The sequence below is a fragment of the Alligator sinensis genome, unplaced genomic scaffold, assembly GCF_000455745.1.
Source record: "Alligator sinensis unplaced genomic scaffold, ASM45574v1 scaffold534_1, whole genome shotgun sequence".
Lineage (NCBI taxonomy): Eukaryota > Metazoa > Chordata > Crocodylia > Alligatoridae > Alligator > Alligator sinensis.
In genome coordinates, this window is record NW_005842050.1 from 1,338,169 (window position 1) to 1,360,378 (window position 22,210).

The 22,210-nt window shown below is 39.0% G+C and overlaps 1 protein-coding gene across 1 annotated transcript in view; it reads right to left on the minus strand.

The window, feature by feature from the left end:
- SDCCAG8 (serologically defined colon cancer antigen 8) overlaps window positions 1–21,420 on the minus strand; it is a 141,185-nt gene extending 119,765 nt beyond the window's left edge. The window contains exons 1-11 of the mRNA XM_006022873.3: window positions 21,361–21,420; window positions 17,627–17,727; window positions 13,929–14,087; window positions 13,731–13,813; window positions 11,213–11,326; window positions 10,153–10,278; window positions 9,777–9,917; window positions 8,736–8,800; window positions 7,036–7,224; window positions 4,780–4,918; window positions 146–298 (exon numbers count right to left, since the gene is read on the minus strand). Of these exons, the coding sequence (XP_006022935.1) occupies window positions 146–298; window positions 4,780–4,918; window positions 7,036–7,224; window positions 8,736–8,800; window positions 9,777–9,917; window positions 10,153–10,278; window positions 11,213–11,326; window positions 13,731–13,813; window positions 13,929–14,028 (1,110 nt within the window). The 5' untranslated portion in view covers window positions 14,029–14,087; window positions 17,627–17,727; window positions 21,361–21,420. The remainder of the gene's footprint in view (window positions 1–145; window positions 299–4,779; window positions 4,919–7,035; window positions 7,225–8,735; window positions 8,801–9,776; window positions 9,918–10,152; window positions 10,279–11,212; window positions 11,327–13,730; window positions 13,814–13,928; window positions 14,088–17,626; window positions 17,728–21,360) is intronic.
- Window positions 21,421–22,210: the final 790 nt, after the last annotated feature.

Here is a 22,210-nt window from a genome sequence, read left to right on the forward strand (position 1 = left end):
AACACTTGTTTACTGAAGTATTGCCTGAATATTCTTTTCTTGCATAAAAAGCCATTACTTATTGTTTCAGAGAAGTATTGGATGTTCTTAATCTACCACCACCAGCACCCTACCCCTGCAATAACATAATAATAAATAGGATTACTGTTGATGCCAAGTCTTCCCTTTCTTTCTTCATTTCTTCCCGCAGTGCTTCTTTTTCACCATCTCGCTTATCTAGTTGAGAGGCTAGCTCCCTTCCAAGGCGATCTTTCTGTCTTTCCATCTCACTTTTCAGTTGATCACACTGGAGTAGAGCCTAGGAAAAAATATTTTATGAAACTCAAATTGAAAAGAAAAAAAAAAATGTATGGTCTAAGGTAAAAAACAATCATCCTTCCAAAATGAGGAATTCATTATAAATTATTCTAATGCTTTTAGAGAAATCATTTTACTTATAAAAAGGGTTTTATGCATGTACACAGATGCCTCTACATATACAGCAGAATATAAGAGCGTTTATACACATGCTCCAGGAGAGGGTGAGGGGAGCTTTAATTATTAGAGCAGCTCCGAGAGCCACTTTAATTAAAGCACCTGGAGCATCACGTGTATCAATGTCCCTGCAATGAAAAATGGCAGTGAGGGCACTTTAACTGAAGCTTGTCGAACAAGCTTAGTTAAAGCACCCCGCCACCATTTTTCAGTGTGGGGATGCTGATATGCAATGCTGGAGTCTTCTGGAGCATGCTAATTGCCATGCTCCAGCAGACTTGTTTACTGTATGTGTATAGGTGCCCTAAGAAACTAAAATAGGGTTGACAGACACGAGACCATGCATACATGCACAAAAATATGTTTGACAGCTAAAGATTACACATCTACAGACAACTTGGTTCTCAAATGTGGTTCCTATTGTGTTCACAGTTCCTGGAATCTATCAGTTATTTTTTCTGTATAGATTAGCAACTTGTTTTTGACAAGGGAATGTGACCTGCACTTAAAAATCCTAGGTATCTCTCACTCAAGAAGTGCAAAGAAAAATGCCCTCCATTACCCAATTCTTATGAACACTGAAAGCATGGTTGCCTTCAATACCACACATCAGAAAAATGTACTGTCAGCACTGTTCTTTGCCTGAAGGATATAATATAGGGTACAAAAGGTTATATTGCCAGAGAAGGAATTTGACAAAGTAGAGGCAATTATTCTTTTCTTCTGACATTCAGATTTTTCAAATGATGCCAAAGAGTGAATTTATCTATTTCCAGATTCTTGCTGGAAATACTGCTCAACTGAGTTCACCTAGAACATTAGAGTTCAGGTCCCACCACTCCTAGAGGACAGCAAAAAACCTGTATTTCTCTTGTCCAAGCTGCATTGTCCAGAGACAGTGGACAAACGGATGTTGTTAAACAAACATGCGTACTGCGTCAGGTCAGGTACCGAGTTAAAGTCAATTGGAAAAAAAATCTCCATTTTATAATCAAGTCCCTCTGACCAGTGAATAGGAATCCACAGGTCAAAACGGATGATTTAGCTCACCTATCCCTACAGGCTTATGCAGACAGTATAGCTGCAGCGTAACAACTGCTGTCTGGTTTGGAGCAACAGCCCTCTCTCCCTTTGTGAAGCTGATCCAAGCGCATGCTTGTCCATATCCTAGTTCTAGTTTCACTGACATTCTGTATATTTAAGCCTCAGTATAGTCTACTTCAAGAAATTCAAAATGAAGCTCATGTTGGACTACTTTATTTATATTTCCTAGTAATGTAGTTTTCCAAATGATACTCTGTTTGACTAAAGGAAAAAAAAAATACAGTGCCTCCCATGTGTTTCCTTTGTGCTGGGTTGTGCAAGACAGATGAAAGCTACACCATTTAATTCTCTCTCAAGAGGGGAAGTCTCCACAAGTCCACCCTGTGGGATGCTAGACATCTGGGGAGTAGCTCTCATCTCTAGAGAAAAGTAATCTAAGATCAAATCAGACTGTTAACATCAGTTCTTTTCTATAGAAATCTAACCCTTGGGCAACGCTAAAATGCAAACAACAATGAACATCTGCCCTCATGTCCTCACCTTTTGACAGAGACATGATTGTAACAGCACTACGCTACATTTCAAGAAGGAATTTTTATTTGATTAAACTGCTGCTGTTTTTGCAAGGAGGATCAGTAGTTCAAACTATTGCTCCTTTAGCAAGTCAATGTTTAAAATCCATCTCCCAGGTTTGCTTCAACCTGGGAAGCTTTTCATTACCAATTCCCCTATAAAGACTAAGCATTACAGGCCAAGAGGTTGCAAGCAACAGAAGCAAAAAACAGCAAGGATACATATTTCCAAAGAATGAGCACCATGTACCCTGTTTTTCATAAACTAAATGGAACTGATAGTTATCATAATATATTTGTCCTTTAAAAGCCAAATCCTACTTGCCTTGTCTACACAAATTTTCTCTCTATATTCAATGAGATACATTTGCCCCTATGAATGATGCACTTGGCTCTTTCTTTTCTGCATTTACTCAAGAATATACAGGATGAAGTAGTAAAATGCTTTCCCGGTGTAAGTGAAAGAGGAAAAAAAAGGGGAGTTTTGTTTGTGTTTTTTCACCTGAAGGGAGAGGAAGCTTGTAATATGGAGATGTAATAAAGGGCATGGGGAATATGGACCCCCAGCCACTGATCGTTCCAGATGTACCTGTGTACCTCATTATTACCAGTGAGGGCTTCCAGCAGACAACCTGCCATTCATTTACTTACATTCCTTTTACTGGATTGTCAGGAATTTATAGCACTGTTATATCTTATTAGTATTTAGGTCAGTATTGATTAGTCTTACAGAGCTTTATCAAACGAGAACATGTTTTTTATGTTAAACTGAATATGAAGCATAGGGCTAGATTAAGATGAAATTTATGGTTGGTGGGCTTTTTTTTTTTTCCAAGTCAGACAAAGTGAAACAAAGGGAAAATTAACAGTTATCATACAATAGGAGGTCTGAGGACAACAATCATTTAATACTCTCCTCAGCAGGAGGGATTTTTGAGGTATGTATTTCTAGAATTGTGCTCACAAAACAGTGAACACTGCTGTTATACAAATAGGGAAACCAATAATCTGTTTAAAATTTTAATAACAAAGTCAAAAAATTAGGGGCCAGATCCTCTTCCACCTATTGCTGCCTAAGTGAACCTAGGCACCAAATGTGATCCTATTCCACTCTGCTTGAGTCCTGGAAAAAACCAGTTAATGCAAAAGGTGGATGGGTCTTCTTCCTGATTGCTGGTTTTGGGAACTCTGCCTTAAAGCTTAGTTTATGGCAGGTTTCAAAAACTTGTGCATTAACATTTTTTCCAAGGACTCAAGATGGGTGGAATAGAATCACACCTAGGTGTCCAAGTCCCTACAAGTACCTAAAAGGCAAAATAGAATCTGCTCCTAGGTATCTTAGTCATTCACCGGTAAATTCTTCAGATGACAACTGCTAAATATTTTACAGCTAGATTTTCAAAGCTATTTATGCACCTAAAAAGTTGGGTAGATACACAGTGATAAAACAAAAGTGCCTAATTAACTGATTTAGATGAAACTTTAAATACACACATACCATTGAGCCTTTAAATCCTGGTCAATTAACAGTTAATGGCAATTAAGCTAAGTGCTAATGTTAAAATGCTACTCCTCTATAGCAAAGCAACTGTTGAGACTTTTTCCTTCCCATCATAATTTCTCCACTTTTTCCTTTGGACTTGTAATTTTAGGGAAAGATAAAATAGCGTTTATAGTGTAGCATAAGTCACATCAACAACCAATACTCCATTAACCAGTGGAACCGTATAATTTATATTCTCAAATTTAGTAGTAATTCACTAATTACACAGTAGATGGCACTGTATATCAATATAATGATTTCATTTACAATAAAGTGAAGCAAGTACTTAATTAGTTTTAATATAAGCATTAGACTAGAAATTAAAATTTGCCATTATCATTACTGCCCAAGAGTTCACAGGCATATAGCATTTTACATCTTTAAAGCTATACATATATTAACTATTTAATCCTTACAACACTCCTATGAAACAGTTAAATACTACTTGTAGGCAGTAACAGGCAATATTTTCAAAAGCAGCACAGTGATGTATGCATACTAGGTTATCAACTAAATATGTAACTACAGTCCTACAGCACTTAGATGCTTTTGAAAATCCAACCTGATAATTTTCATTTGGGCTATGAAACTGAGTTAAGTGATTTGTCTCATGGCCTATCAGTCTGAGAACATGGATTAGAACTCAAAAGTTCAAGTCCCAGCTTCAGAACACTAAGGATACATCTGTATGGCAAAAGGCACAGCTATTCTGAAACACTGGCACTCTAAGACGTACCACATTTAGTCTGCACAAACGAGCAGCAATATGGAATGTGCACCTATACATTCAGGTGACAGGCAAAGTCGATAAGCACCTCCAGAACATCATATTAATCTGGATACAAGCTAACACATGCAGTGACAAGCTAATACATGGTATGTTTCAGCATGAAGTTGCTTGTGCCACACAGATATATCTTTTAAGACAAGCCTTCCACTCCTCCTTCTCTTAACAGACTTATAATGGATATCACAAAACAGAACACGTTAAATGATCTTTCATTTCAAGTCAGTTACACAATTTAGACATGGACTAGTGTTTTACAGTCCAGTAGAATTATTTCCTTATTGGTGGAAACAAGTGTAATCAACATTTGTGGTAGTTAGGAATACTGAAATCCCTAACCATCTTCTTGAAGAAGATACCTTAGTCTTTTCTAAGTTGGCTTCTTCTCCCATTTGCACAGCTTGTTTCACTTGTTCATAGGCACTAGATTCCCTTTGCTGCATCTCTCTCAGGTGCTTTCTCACTGAAACAAGTGCACCCATTAAGTCATCTCTTTCTCTGCATTGGCAAAAGAAACCATGGAAAAAGAAATATAAAACATTAATGGACTGAAAACATCAGGGTTACAAGTAGAGTTAGATGAAAATCAGCATTCATTTGTATTTAGTTTTATAGATACAGTAGTGCCAGCTCAGCACATATCAAAGTCTAATGTGTTAGCTGACCTGTCTTTAAAAGTACGGAATTAAAGAAGCTGCCAGGAATAATGGCAAGGTTCATATCAGCAAAGTACCCAGGTTGATTAGTAATCAAACAAAAGTACAAGGTCAATGGTAATCTTCAGAAAAAAGGCCCAATCAAAATTTGACACAAATGATTAAGAATATTTTCTACATTATATTTAAAGTAAAACTACACTGACTCATAGTATTTCAGATAGTTAAACACTATCTATGACCCTTTGTATTCTGCCATGAACTAGATCTGAGTTCAACTACAAGATTTCTGAATTCTGCACCACTATAATCTCCTCAACCAAAATTTAGAAATGTAGTTTTTTTTATTAAAAAGGAAGCTGAATACTATGGGTACTGAGTCAATGCAATGGCTCCCCTATTCTTTTCTTTATTTTTTTTATGGACCAAATTTTCACATTGATAATGTATAAGTGGCTCCCATATTCTTTTCTTTATTTTTTTAATGGACCAAATTTTCACATTGATAATGTATAATTACATCAAAGAATTTGTTTTGAATGCAGCTATAGGCTTTGGCTCTTTTAGCACATGGGACAGCATGAGAAGCCTCTTGGATTGTGCAATAATCTCACATTTGCTATATGTACTGTATAAACTACATAGTAAAAAAAAAATCCCCACCATTACTGGGTATGGAAGTTACATAATCACATTTCATAGCTTTAATGAGTTTCGGGCATATCACTCCATTTGGTTCCATTGAAATTCTCACTCTGTGTTTCTTCTATGCAGTGAAATACTTAAATATCATTGACTGCACTGGATTCAAGTGGGACTTTTCTGAGTTACACCAGATGAGGATTTGGCTCCAAGACTTCAAAATGTCACTTCTACGTATTAATAACACTAAGAAGAATGGGTGAGCTCAAACATCTTGTTTCAAGCTGCCCATACTTGGAAAATCAATAACATATTGATTTAAGTTGTGCGCATATTCACAGATTTCCTTTTAAATAAAGCCAGAATAAAAATTCAAACGAGAACTTGGATTCTAATGTGCAATTTTTCAGTGAAGAGTATATTGCTTGGCAAGCATTCTGGCCCTAGATACAGGAAACACTTGGTTTCCCTTTCAGTACCTATGACATACCTGATGCTGACATAAAATATTCATCTGATAAACTACATTTACCTTCAACCATCTCACTTGCATCTCAACCACTAACTCACCTCTACTGGGACTAATACCTCACAACTCTTGAGTAACTTCAAATTTCTGAGAACAGATAATTTTGTAATGGCTGGCTAGCAGAGATCCTGTTTGAACAAATCAATGTTTTAATGTGCTGGGATTTTCTGTATTAATAATTATATATCAAAGCTCTTTGCACCTTGGTAAGTTTTTTATTATTATTTAAATCTAAATAAATAAAACCAGCCACTTTTTTTAAATTGGACAAAACTTCTCACTTAGATTACTCTAGGTTGAGGTGAAGCAAGCAAAGTCCTCTATCCGAGACCAGTGACATGTTAAAGGTCCAAATCAGTGAAAAGAAGAATTTAAACATTTATAGAAATAAGAAAAAAAAATAAGACAACTGTGTTTCCAAAATTCAAGTCCTCATTAGAACCCAAAGAATCGAACAAAAGGGATCAAAGATGAATGCTAGAGACAATGAAAGGAAGAAGCTATACTGAAGGTGATGGTTACCATGCTTACAAAAAACTACTGAAATGCTGTTGGAATTGAAATAAGTGACAAAACTCCCATGGGTGAAGATTTGACTCTGTATTTTTCCATTTTTAAATCAGAAATCCCAACAAAATTCTCCTACAGCACTATAACTTGAACTCAAAATAATAATTTTCTTGTCGAACTATTATAGTCTTAGGTTAGAGTTTAAGCTAAAACAACCATTATTAATAATTGATATTTCCTCCTAAAAATAACTGCACTTTAAATTAAAATAAACCTACTTTGTTAACCTTTCAATGGTCTGCATGTGGACATTGGAATGAGTCTGGGAAAGAACAGCTTCGTGTTGTGCACATTTCAGACAAAGACCACCAACCCGGGTTAAATTACTTGATGCAATAAGTGAATCTTGGTGCTTTAATCTTCCTTTCAGATCTTCACAATTTTTTTGCGATTCAGATAGATCTTTTCTAGAAAGGAAAAAAAAAATTATTGTAAAGAAACAAGTGTTACCATATTCATTAAAATAATGTTACATACCGCATTCTATATTTAATTGAGGAAAAATAAACAAATAGTACAACAAAGGGATCTCTTACTAATTTATATCATTTTAAACCACTTGACACTGCATGGCAGATTCACTTTTTAATAACAAAAGTGGTACTGTCACCTCAAAACTGAACGATGCACAAACCCCAACTATATCACTCCCCGTCTTTTTTCTTGTCAAAGACAGGGAAGTTATCAGCAGACTCAGTTGAAAATCATGGTTTTCCAAAATATCGCTTTACCAAAGAATAAGCTGTTTGCTAGTATGTGAAGGAGACAGGGAATGCAGCCTATCAATGGCAAGGATATCTAAGATCTCTCAAGATGGGGAAAATCCAGTGAATCTGTATTCTGCATTCCCCTTAAGAGTGATGTCATTACCTCCTTGCCTGCCCCCTACCTGTGGATATGAATCAGCAGCAATATGGCATCATGTTTCACATGTTCCCTGCTACAAATTCTGCAATGTTCAGCACATTGGCCATGATACAGCAGATCTTAAGTTAAGCATAAGAATAGTCCTATCAAAGTCAAAAAAACTACTCGCATGCATAACTTTAAGCAAATGCTTAAGTGCTTTTCTGGATCACAGCCAGGCTACTTAGATCTTGAAAGATCAAGTGACCAAGGAAAAAAAAACAAACCTCTGTTAAGCAGGTACCTGCATTCAAGCACTGGCAGAAGCTTTTAAATAATTTTATTTTTGACTTTATGATTTCTGCACTTTTGCACCTCAAGCCAGGGAACAAGCAGCAGTCTTAGCTGCAATTTTAAGTTCTGATTCACTGCACTAGCAGAGTTAGCTGTTCTCTGAAGGTTTCTATGGTTGTAGGGTACATATTTCAATTGGCCACCCCACCAATACCTCAACCCCACACAAATTAAAATATTTCTTCTTATAAAATATTTTTGAACTTCATGTATTTGTTATTTATTTAAAAAACAACAAAATTAAAATATCTACTCTTAGCTACTTAACATTATCTATTTAAGATATAAAGCTTGTGGTATGAGATCCCCATTGAATTAATAGAACAACTTTATCCTGTTCTTTTTTTTTTTTTCTTAAAGTAAACCAGCCTAGATTATCAAAATGGAAAGTTTTGTGCCTTTATGGAATCATCCTACAGCAATCAAAATTAAATTCTATAGGTTTTTTTAAAGAGCAATTTCTAAAGGAATACAAAAAAAATCCATGTTTTATTATATGTAAAGAAAACTTTTCCATAAGAGTCTTGTAATTAGGTTGTTTTAAAATTACCTTTTAAACTATACCTCAGAAACATCTGTTTGTACCTGAAAAATAAATAACTACTACACATTTACCCGATTACTATTTTTAAAGCTTCTTTTCAAGAAGCATTCAGACCAACAGCACCACTTTTATAATTATTGACAAGTAATTAAAAAAATAATCCTTTCAATTTACCTCAGTGATTGTACTTGAGCTTCAAATGCATCAGTCCTTTCTTGATAGAGAAGGTTTAGCTTCTCCTTTAGAAAAAGATATAGAAAAAAGTTGGTGTGGCTTTTCTTTTCTTCACATCTGTATTCTTTTCGCTCTTTATAAATAAATCCAGATATTAGAAATATTTACTTATTTCCTCTGAAGATAAGAAGGTATTCAAAACAAAGTATTTGATTAAAAAAATCCACCTATTTTAATGTTGTTGCAACTCACTGTGTACAGACACTCATTTCTACAAAAAAGTGTCTCTGGTAGAAAAATAGCACAGGAGCTGGACTGTATAATCAAAGCGAACAAAGATAGTCATCTTTCACATGGTATCCTATGTTGCTGGCATAAATGAGTAACAAGAAATAATTTTGCAGAATCTAAATGCCATTTAGATCTACTGAACGCATAAATACAGAGAGAGGTTACTTGACTGATCACAACAGAGACAGAATGTGCTAATTAGATAACAGAACAATACCATACCACAGTTTAGTACAGGGAATGAAGAATATATTGTCAAATTAAAGTGACAGAGTAGGTACTTCCCCATGCAGAAGAGATAATCCAGAGGCACAACACAGAACTTGCACCTTGGGGGAAGGGGATAGGATTACACTAGCTTTGCACCTTTCTGAGTCTGTGCTGCTTCAGGGACTGGACTAATGCTTAGCATGCAAGATAGCACTAGAGGGCTGCGTAAGGCATAGAAACCTGCTGCTCAGACTCTCCAGTGCTATGCACTGTAACTCCATTCCTTTCACATTTCCTCTCTCTCATTTGTCGAGCCTCATCTCTTGCATGCCAAGTGTTAAGTTGTCTTGTATATCACCTTTAACTGGAAAAAATATATATATTATGGGATGAAGAGCCTCAAGGGATAAATATTGACCTCAGAGGTTAGGGGTTCAGTCAACCAAGTCTCCTCCAAGACTCTCAGGAGGTTAATCATCATAAATGTCAACAAAAGAGAGGAACACTAGAAGCCAATTCCGCTATACAAAAAATACCAACCAATTCTAGCTGCCATTTTTCTATTTCTGCAGTTGCTGTTGAGATTAAGACATGGTCTTTGTCATGTGATGATCGTGATTTAGCAGGCTGATGTACCCTAGAATCATCACCTCCTATAGGCCAGGACTTCTGAGTATTTGCCTGAAATACAATGTTAAAGCTTCAATTTAATCACAATATCTTTTTATTATCGATTAAATAATAGCTAATAAATAAAGTTATTATTGTGTTCAATTAAAAAAAATGCAGAAAGTTACAATTTATAGCCCAATAATAGAAGAATCTGGTTGGGCCTCTGGAGTGAAGAAACTAATGTGGAGAACCAAAATCATGTACAGTTATCCCATATCATTAAAAAAAAATGTATCAGACTTACTGAGGCATCCAGAAGCGTTTGTTCTCTCAAAGTCTGCTCCACCGTTAGAGTTTTCAATTCCTCATGGAGTTTCTCATTTTCAAGCACCACAACTTGTATCCGACCTTTCATTCCAGATAATTCCTCCTACAAAATTAAAGAATACTATTGTTTAATACTTTTTGTGACTATATATCACACCAAAAGGCCTTATTGTTCATTTTTAGTCTTATTGGACATAATAAGCATATTTTGTAATGGTCTGCAAGATAATGTTGGTTGGATAATCATTTAAGTAGAAAAAGTTACACAAGTGTTTCAATTTTATTATTAATTAATCAATAATTAATATTAGGAAGAACTTTCTAACTCTGGGAGTACTTAAGCACTAGAACAGATATCAGAGGTTGCAGAAACTCCATTATTCAAGGTGTGTAAGTAGTGGAGTTAAGAGCACTTGACTGGGATGGTTCAGGAAGGGATACTTCTGCCTCGAGCAGGTGGTTGAACTCAATGACTTCCCAAGGAACCTTCAAGTCCAATTTTTCCATTTAAATAAGAAAGTGGAAGCTTTCTTCTTTAGACATATTTAAATCAATAAAAGTCCCCTGATAAGGCCTATTTTAAAAACAACATAATGTCCTGACTTATGTTAAGATTTGTTACCTCCTGAACTGCATTTACTTCAGTTCTCATTGGTACAGTATTTATAATCATAAAGCTGAGACTGGAAAGCAGCTCACACAAAACTCTTGGGGTACAGTACAAACATCCATTTGGAGCCATTTCAGAAATGGATGGGGAGCTTCTGCTCTGAACCATGCAGCAGCCGTTAGCAAATATAGGTCCAATTTTAATGTTGTCTCATTGAAGATTAAAGTTGGAGCAGTGTTGCTACATTTGTATCGTTCCCAGGTTATGCATGTGCAGCTGTTATAAGTAACAGACGAACCTGCATTTCTGATCAGTAATTCCCCTTTAGAAGCAGCTCCAAATGGATGTTTGTCCATACCCTTACTGAATTGACGGTGGGATATTTCTGGTATCTGGGAGTTAATGAGCGAAGGATGTTTCAAAATACCTTGCAAAACTTCACTTCTGCTTCTAAGTGGTTAATGTATTGAGACTGATCAGTAATGATAGGAACAAGATCACACAGGCCAGGCGAACTCTGATCTGCAGCTTCTGAAGTTCCCTAGGGGAAATAAATTAAGAATAGTAAGTATTTACTTTTCATGACCTTTCTCTTCGCAGAGAAAGATGCTTCCACTAACATAATCCAGTTCATATTTAATATAATTTTGTGAATTTAAACAGAAAATGCAAAGGTGACACTAGTGTCAAGCAGAACAGTTACTTGATTAAAAAAGCATACCAAAAGCAGGAACGTATTGTATCTACTGATTCATTTGCAAATGCAATTATACTACTATCCACTACAGGCCTCATTTTCTTATCTTCCACATGAAATATACATGCAAACCTCATGAATTTTAATGAGAGCTGTATGAATACATCAGGAGACATGCTTCCAATATCAATCGTCAATTATTGCTGTATAAACCTGAGTACAGTATTGATTGTAGAAATGTAGTGAAATTTTTATTAGATACTACCCATATTAAAGAACTTCACCATAGGGAGACATAATATTGATTCACAGAAGTTTCATAAACCGGTTTGACCTAAATCAGTTAAGACTGATACTACATTCAACCAGGTTTATCTTAAACCAGTTTCAGCCATTTTGAAATTAGTTTATGTGCACTGACTGTTTGTTCTGTTAAAGGTTTAAACCAGTTTCTGATCCCTTAAACCTGTTTGTGTGTAATGTCTGTCCCTAGCATAAATTATAGATGTATTACTAAACTGACATAATTTAATTTGCCACATAAACAGAGACTAAACTGGTCATTATATGTGAAAAACAGTGTCTTCTCTAAGTACAGAGCACTCAGGCTTAAGTTTAAAGAATGAATTAACTGAGAATGTAACCAAACCTGTTTAAATCAAGTTGCTAATTTTTAAAAGTCACCTTTAAAAAAATTATATAGAGCAAGTATAATCTTTCTTTGATTCTGATAGCAAACATTCTGATATTTGAGATGTTTAAAAAAGAAAATAAAATAGACTCATAGTATGTAATAAAATCTACAACAGATTACTTCTAAAAATATATAGGTTTACCTCCAAACCACTCAAATTCAAGCCACTAAAAGCCAGACAACATCATACAGTAATATTTTGCATCTGGAACAACAATATTTTTTCACTGACATTAACTGTCCTGCTATGCTTGAATTACTAGTTTATTTTTACTGAAAATATTTTAGCTTAAGTATTACAGATTCATCTCAATTTTCTAGACTTAAGAATAAAACTAAGATCTATTCATTTAAAGCAGGGATGTCAAACTTGAGGCCTGCAGAGCCCTGTTTTGTGTCCAGCAAGGGCCAGGGCAAGTGGGCATGGGGCCTACCACTAACATCTTAGACATGGAGACCTGTTGGTGATGCATGTCAGCAGCAGGGGTCAAGCAAAGGCAGTGGATGCCACTTGTCCCGTTGCCACTGTGTCCAGCATGCAAGGAGTTCTGTGGTCAGGATCTGTCCTCTGGTTTAAAGCAGTCCACCTACCCTGTATGAGTGTATTTCACATTAGTGAATAACCAGAATTATCAATACTATTAAAACTTCTAGTGATAAAAAATGTTCCTATCATATTTTTACAAGAGTCTTCATAAACAGATGAAAACCTTTTTGTCCATGTGCTGTAGAAGAGCTATAGATTCTACTGTTACACAGACCTCTGACCATTGTCCTCCCTGAAAAATGGAAAGGTCACAGCATCAGAGAGACTACTACAGCATTAGGGCTGTGGTAGAACTACATAGGGAAAAGGGATTCTATCATATTCTGCCCCTTAAGAAATTCATGTCAAAACCACATACACTGCTTCACATGGAATTGAAAGCATCCTTTCTGCTGCAGTCAAAAGCAGAATTACTCACAAATGTCAACTGTCTTCCTACTCAAACAGCTAATCTCCCTCAACGGGATGGTAAGGAGATTTAGTTCCTACTTTGTGGATAGGAAATACAGGCATGTCGCATCATACGTGCATTTAACTTGCGCGAATTCATCTATACATGGGTGGGGAGTGGGGGTGGGGCTTGAGTCTGCACACGGCACTGCCACTTACCTGGAGGCCCGGTCACCACCATGCTGCCAGCGGTGACTGCCTCTGCCTCCAAAACCTCCCGCTGCCGCCATGGAGCTGTGCCCGGAGCTGTGTGGCCGGCCGCCGGGCGTGGTGGTGGCCGGGCGGCATGCAGACATCCCCACCACCACCCCGCGTTGCGCTGCTGCTGCCGCCGGCCGCACAGCTCTAAGCATGGCTCCACAGCAGTGGCGGGAGGTTTTGGACGCAGAGGCAGTCACCACTGGCACGGTAATATGTGTTTTCACTATATGCAATTTTTGCCTTATGTGCGGCTTTTAGAACGTAACCTCCGTGTAAGATGCAACATGCCTGTAAATTGCAACAACAAACAGGTCATTCATTCACAATTACACCAAGAAACAAGGAGAAATACGTACATAGGATAATATCTTCCTTTTTGATGGAGATAATTGACTTTCAAGTTCCTCTTGCTGTCGCAACAGAACTTTAAGTTGATTGACTGTGGAACAAAGATAAAACATTAACTAGACATGCCTATTTTTGACTTGGTGCAACTCATAAAATGCATTTGGCCTGCAGTTTTTTTAATCAGTTGCTACTGCATTAACGTTTACCTGCATGGCTGTTCTGTAGTTCCTGCCAAGCTGCATCCCCAGTCTCATCTCGGCCTGCATTACTGGAAGACAGGTAAAACGCTATTTCCCCTTCTCCCATTGCAGGATGGCTTTCCCCCAAGGCATATTTCAGTTGCTGGATGCTTTCACTAGCACGTTCTTCAAACAAAAAACATGGCATTAGGCATCCAAAAAATAAATACTAGATTTATATACTGAAATAGTGTTTTAACTGTATACAGTAAACATAGAACAAAATGAATTCAGGCTTTGTCAATGCAGAGAATTTAATCCAGTGTCAAGCACTGGTTGCTAGCTACCAGCAACTGCTGAATTCAGACTGGCAAAGCTACTGGAAATACCATTTACAGTAGGAGAATTTAACCCAGTTTCAAAGTGGATGTTGTATTAGTGTAAATGGAAGTTACTGTTGATTCCTATCTATGGATTGTTATTCTCTTATTGTAGGCCACTCAAACTTTTGGATAGGGAAGGATATAAATCTAAATAATAACGATCTTGTAAATGTATCATCACAAATAGCCTCATTAAAATTCAACAAGACTTCTCCTAGTAGTAAGAACTATTCTTGATATAGGATGCAGACTTTAGGAATAGCATTTTGGATTTTAATGAGAGCCATAACATGGTATAATACATTCTATGAAACTATGCTTAAAAGTCTTCTTATTCAAAATTAAAACTCAGCAAACTAGTTGTATGGGCATATTCCAGCTGAAGCAGTTCCAGACTGCATATCTAAATTCTTCCAACACTTTCAACAGCATACAATGTTCATATTTACTACTGCTGCTAAACTTACACTATTGCTGTATATAAAAATAGCTGCTGCATTCAGTGGATAGGGATTTTACTTCTCCATACCCATTACCTACTTTACAAATTGTCTGTAAAGTCCTTCAACACGTTCTGATAAGAAACGCAGAACTATAAAACGGGATCTCTAAATACATACTATTTCCACTTACTTCAAGCCAAATATGTGCTTTTTCCAAAACATCTTTGAACAATATGAAAATGTGGCCCAAATTCTATGACTTGTTGAACTGAAGTCAGCGTGGTTCTGCACTGACTCATTAATCCACATATGCAGAGCAGCTAACAGGATGACTCGAGAGCAAAACAGTTCCTGCGTTACAGGCAGAATACACTTCTAGATTTCAACAATGGGTCTAGCAAACCTAAGAACCAAATTCACTTCACCGTCTTCCTCTGGGCTAGGGACAGAAGTTATACATAAACTGGTTTAAGTGATCAGAAGTGATCAAAAACTGGTTTAAACCTGTAACAGAACAGAAATTCAGTGCACATAAACCAATTTCAAAATGCCTGAAACCTGGTTGAATGTAGTATATCACACTTAACTGATTTAGGTCAAATCAGTTTACAGAACTTCTGTTCCAGACTTCTTCCTGGTTTAAGTTAACTGACAGTCCCCCAGCATCCCAGCATGCTTTGCACCCCTGGGCTGGGTTGTCTGCTCCAGCAGAGCAGGGTTGGCCCCACCCCTGTGCTCCCTAGCTAGAGCACTATCACTGCTCCAGCTGACTGAGAAGGTGGTGAAGGTGGGGGTGGGAAACCCTGCGTTGGAGTGCCCCCATCATTGCTCGAGTGGCAGGAGCGGGGAACACGATCAAATGACAGTAGCACGAGGGGAAAGGGGAACATAGCCAGACCCCAGTCCCAAGCCTGAGGTGAAGTGGGGGAGGGAAGGGGGAAATCACAGAAGTGGGGCTGGCACAGACCTCCAGAAGTCCTCTAGTGTAGGGGCAGACAATTATTTTTGCCCATGGGCCACACAGGCAGTTCTGGTGAGCTGCCAGGGGCCAGTCGGCACCCCTTTCCCTTCTCCTCACTCCCGCAACAGCCCAGAGCCCACATGCCACCACCAACAGCATACAACCCCACTTTTCTTGCCAGCCCAGGCAGCAGCAGCTCCTTCCAGCTCTTGCTGCTGCTGGCACCACCCCACCATACTGGGGGGGACCTGCACTCACAACCCTGACCTTGGCCCACCCCACACACACTCTGGACTTGGGTCAGCAGAGCGGACCATCTCCAGACCGGCTGGAACCCACACACGGAGCCCCAGTCTGCCCCATGCCAAGCAGCTGCAGCAGCAGTGGTGGCCAGGCAGAAGCTGCTGCTCAGTGTGGGGAAAAAGCACCTCCTGCCCAGCTCACCACTGCTGGGCCCTTTTGGCTGCAGCTGCCAGGAGCCCATGCCCGGGCTGCCCTGCCACTCCTCTCCACTGCCATTGCTCCAGGGCACCTAGTGGGGCAGTGGTGGCAGCACAGAGGAGCAGCAGGGCGGACCAGATGTGGGCTCTGGGTGGCTACAGCAAGGGTGGTGGCATCACTTTCCCCCCCCATGCCAAGCAGCAGCTTGTGCCCAACCTGCCACTGCTGCTGTCACTGCTCAGTGTGGGCAGGCAAGTCTGGAGCAGGTGTGAGGCAGGCCAGGGTCAGGGCTGTGTGTGTGGGTTTCAGTTGGTCTGCTCCACTGGGCTGACTCCGGGGCAAGCCAGGGTTGGGGCTGCGTATACAGGTCCCCGCCAGTACCATGGGACTGGGGCCCGTGGCAGCAGCAGCCAAAAGGAGCCACTGCTGCCTGGCCTGCCTAGAAAGGCAATCCAGCTATGAAGCTGCCCCAGCCCCACTGCAGGCCCAGGAAGTGGCAGGACCTGCCACTGACCAAATGTCATCTGGGCCAGGCAAGACCGAGGGACCCAACATGGGCAGGACAAAGTCCCTCCATGGGCTGAATCTGGGCCATGGGCCATATTTTCCCACCCCTGCTCTAGTACCTAGTCCAGCCCCTGCCTGAGCCCTGGCCAGACCCTACCCCAGGGGACTCTGTATTGCTGGGGGAAAAAATGTCACCTAGGGCATCTTGCAGTCGGTTTTCCTCCTCAGCCCCCACTGGGACACAGTACTGCACTCCTCCGGCCCTGAGCTAGAGACAGCACTATGCAAATCTCTCCCCCCTGGCCCCACAGCAGGGAGGAGGAGGAGGGGGACAGCCCTGTTCGCTGCAGCAGCTCAGTAACAGGCTGGCCCGGCCTGGGCATGGGGAGCTGAGAACAAACCAAGTGCATAGCTCCTATGGCCCCAGCCCAAGCCTTAGCTGGCTAGGAACGGCCCTGCCCTGTGGCCCGACTCCACCATCTGCCTGCTTCACCCAGGGCTGGGTCTGCAGGGCTGAGCTGGACTAATATTCTAATATTATAAAAGCCTAAGTTTGTCTGTCTGTCATGCTTTATTCGCATTCTGATTGGCTGATGGAAACAGCTTGAGTGCTCCAAGCGTGGGGGAGCACCGCCATGATTCCAAAGCTGCTCCAAGGTTACCAGACAGAGCGCTGCTGGCCTTGGCTCCCCCACTCCAGTCCCTGCAAGAGGCAGAACAGCAGCAGCGTGGGGCATTCGGTGGTGGCACTCCATCCCAGCCCACTTCCCTCCGCCGCCCCCCCGTCATTCTTGATGGGCAATTGGCTAGTGTGCGTGCGTGTGTGTGTGTGTTAATCTAATATATAGACTAATAGAACTAAAGTTTTATTAGCTCTACACTGAGCCATACACACATACAGAGAGAGAGAGAGAGAGAGAGAGAGAGAGAGAGAGAGTGCGCTTTTACACCAAAATATCTCGCTTACAACAAATATCTAAAATTACTTACTAGTGCCACAGCTTTGTAAAAGAGGAAAACAGAGTCACTATTCTGCATATTCTGTTGTAATCATTATTTATGTTGGCTTTTCACATGCACTGATGCAATGACTGAAATTAAAAATATTCATTATTCAGGCTATCAGTAAGCTACCTGTCACAATTAAACTATTTTGCACACATAGCTGATGACTTTGGGACTTTGCAAAATATAGCATTTTGCAGCACAGCTAACTCAACTCTGAATACAAACATGAACTGAAATATTCCCCCCCTTTTTTTTTGTTAATTATAGAGGAGTTTCCCCTATAAATTGTACATCATATAAATTAGACACAGTAAAAGAACTAAATCTAATTAATGAAAAAAGTAATCTTTGAAGTAATGATAAAACTTTTCATTAACATTATTCTATTTAAAAATTGGTAAAAAAATAAAAAACAAACACTGTATTTTGAAAAATCTTAGCCTGGCTTATGCTGAAGTGTATTGCGAGTATTTCAGCTCTGACTGACTCACTTGCTCAAACCATCTACTAAACACCAAACCTATGCAAATCTGGACTAATATAAGAATGGAAGTAGTTTAAGGGTCTTTCTAAATTCCCTGACAACTGTAAATTTATTACATTCAAACTGTGATACCACTTTATGTATGGAAGCCTAATCAGGTATCAGGTTTGAGAATACTAAAGGTACTTTCTTTTCCTCCCCATTAAGATAAGATCTAGTCTTTTTAGTTGGTGGGGCTTTTAAGCTCTCTTCTTTCACTTCTGCCCCATTATTACCCTTTAATCTTAGTTGATTTTGACAAGAGTACACATAAAAGACACTCTTTGTAAATAATATGTAACATAAGTTTACCCAAGTCACTATTATGTAGATTAATTTCTTTTTATAAAAACAAAAAAAAAGAAACTGAGAGATGAACACTCTTCTAACAGCCATTACTGTACTTTTATAGGAATGTGGGAGGAGCAGAAAGAAACTGACCCTCTCACAAACAAATACAAATATATATTAATTAAAGCAGCACTATGTGGAGAGTGCAATCCCACTTCTTCTGGCACATGAGTACCTCCCTTTAGAAGATTAAAATTATTGTCAAAGAAATGAAACGTATGTGGGTATGGGCGAGAGAGAGGGTGAAGGAAACACAGGTGATTTGAATCATATTAACACTGAGAAAGATCATCACTGGGGAACTAGAAGGGAAAGAAAAAGAAAAGAAACCTGGCTCAGAGAAACTTAGGAATCAAAGGTAAAATTTTGTTTGGGGATATTAATACTTTATCTGGGATATTATTAATGCTTTAGCTGGGATACCTTGTACATGAGATTTTCACAAAACCCTATGGATTTTTTTTTTGTTTTGCCTCCACATAATACGGAGGTAGATTACCAAAACTAATCCCAGTTTTCTGGAGTCAGGGGCTCAGCTTTGAATAGTTTGAGAGACAACACACTGCTTTATCTTGAATGCATAAAGTATCTTGTAATATTATAATGCTCAGAATCAAATGATTCAGAATGATAATAGGCAACAGTCCCTAGCAAAACAAACAAACAAACAAAAAACCACGCTAAATTGGCTGGATGTCTGACTTGATGAACAATGCCTTGTCATAGAATGATTGTCATCTGTATCCCAACCATTCTGTTGATTCAGTAAAGGATATCACCCACAAAAATCCTTGACTCGCATGACTCCTGAACCATCATGGATACAATATTACTCAAATGCTCCTTCTAACAAGATGGCCAAAAATAGCATTCAAAGTGTTCAAAGTGCTTTTAAAGTGCTTCAGAAAGTGAGGGTGCAGATGTACTAAGTAGGACAGAGGTGGTCAACCTGCAGCACATATGCCACAGGTAGCACAGACAGCTTCTCTGTGCAGCACACGATAGACCAGCGAGCAGACAGGCAGCAAAAAGGCAGATAGGGCAGGAAGCAGAAAGCTGAGAAGACAAGGGAAGGGGACAGGAGTGGCACTTGGGGAGGGTGTGGGATTAATTTGTGGCATGCCTACCAAAAAAGGTTGGCCCCCACTCTACTAGGCCAATGAAATACTTAAAAAAAGAAAAGAAATAAAGTCTCTGGAAAGAGGGACCTACTGATGTACACTTAAAGAAATGTACTAGCTAGAATTCAGAGGATGCGGCTCAGAGCAGAATTTAGGAGGTTTGTTATGAAAGTGTCCATTTTAAAGTGGGAAATTTTTAAAGTGGGAAATGTAATGTTAGCTCCAGTCAAAAAGTAGTAGCTCAGATAGGTACTTATAGCCTCATTTTGGCTGGCTTCTCAGTGTTCAGATAACCTTTCAAGAGAAGTCAAGAAGCCAATTTCCTTCCTTTTCAATGGGATTTCTTATTATGATGGTAAAAAAAGATTTTAGTTGAAAACTTCAGTTCTATTTTGTATTAGAGATATTCAAATGTTGTGGGTTTCTTAGACTCCATGCTCAGACATTCTGAGATAATATAGTGTTCAAAGTACACTATGAAGAATAGGGAAAAATATCCCTCTGATGCAAGGGTTTATATTTAACAAATCCTGTTGTATCAAGTTACCAAGAGGTGTTTGTTGTCAGTCCAAATATTAAATGGAATGTTGCTTGACAGCAAGAGAATTATTTAATTTCATATACATTATAGACCAAACAGTAGTATCATTTACTGCCATACTGTATGCCTCAAGAGATTTCTCAGCATTTATCCCTCCTGTTATACTCCTTGGTAATATATTTGGGGACAATATCAGTTCCATGAGATAAGATCAGTATACCAGTGCAACTGCACTTTACACTTACTTGGAGGTTATTATGCTAGTATGTTAGTTGTGTTACAAAATAAGGGATCTTGCAGTTGAGACCCAGAGACATGTAATTTGACTGGTCCACTCAAATATTTTTAAATAAAACACTACAGAGGATGAGTTCAGTGAAATTCTGAGGTGAAATTTTGGACTCTTAAAATACAGACTAAAAGTGAAGCTGTTGCAATTTTGCTGCATATTTGTTTTTACATTAAAATTTTCAAATGTCAAGATAAAGCAATAAAGTGTCTCATAAACTTATCAAAGCTGAGTCCCCCAGTTCCAGAAAGATAAAATGTGATTTACTAATCCTTCCTTACTATGTAGTCTTAAAACCTTTTCATGTTAATTTATGCATCTTCTGAACCCAAATTATTCTTTATCCTTGAACAAGGCTAATGTGGATCTTCATATTTTACTTTCTCTCCTTTCATACATGCATTGAGCAATAATATAGTGAAATGCCAAAATGTATTTACATGTAAATTAGTTAGTGGCACCTACTAAAGTGGGATAGTTCAGTCAGAGCTACTGTCATGTTTTCTATAAAAAAAAGTATCGCCCATACATCTTGAAGGTTTTCTTTCAAGACACAATAGACAGATTCCAGGGGACTGGTGTATTTCATTTTTTTTTTTTTTTTTACTTACTTAAAAAGTGAGGGCTCTAGAGAACAATGCAGAAAGCTGTTCACATCCCGCAAGTAACCTTCCCTGCTGTTGTGGGAATGGGCAGGGCCACATCTAACTACATAAAACACTGGAGTTATGCAATATTTTTTTGGATTGTAAAACATCTGGTATTTCGTTGCCAGAATTACTTGAATGGTGACGTTTTCTATGATTCTATGAGTTCCAAGTTCCAATGACTGCTAATATAAGTGAAAAAAGCTTGAGGGCCTGACAAATTGGGAGTCAGGACTGTAAATACCTTTGAGGGTCTAGGCCTGATTGATTTTCTCCTGAAGTTAACAGAAAAGTTCCCATTTACTTCAATGAGAGTTGAATTGGAACCCTAAAAGAGAATAACTAGGTCATCACACATTTCCAGGTGAATGACTAAGTCAAGACATTAATTTCACCCAGCACATCTTATAGAGTGTAACTAAGTATCTTTCTACTGCTTCTGCCAACATAAAAGCCTTAAAATCTGAAGGAAGAAGAGAAAGCATCTCTGGAGAGCACATTAAACAGAACTTGATGGGAATGTGAGAGCTCTTCCTTTAAAATATGGTTATTGTGATAATTTAAAGTAACACAAATGGCCAAATTTGTTTTACTCATGCAATTAGCCTACTAATTGCAGTGCAACTTCTGTATGAGGTAAGGGTTTACAGAATCTAACCCCTACTAAAAATTTTCTTCACGATAAAATTGTTTGTATGTAGAACCATAACTTCTATATGTAAAACTGAGCCTCCTTTTCTCCTCATTTCACATTATAAGCAGCCTGAACAAGCAATTGTAATATATATCTCTGTTATATGATAGGATTATACTGATACTAGCAAACTGCCCGTCAAGAATGAGGGGGATGGGGACAGAGGCCTGCGTCCAGCCACCTGCCCCCTCCCCCCTGCCTCGGGTTGGGGCCAGGGCTCCTCCCTGCCTCCCTCTTGCCACTTGGGGCGGGGGCTGCTCCGCTCCCACACCCCGCACCGCTTCAGGCCGGGGCTGCTCCCCCCCTACTGCTTGGGGCCAGGGCTGGGGCCTGTGACTATGGCAGCAGCAGTTGCAGTGGTGGTCGCGGCAGGGCACAGCCACTAGTCACCCCCCCCTTC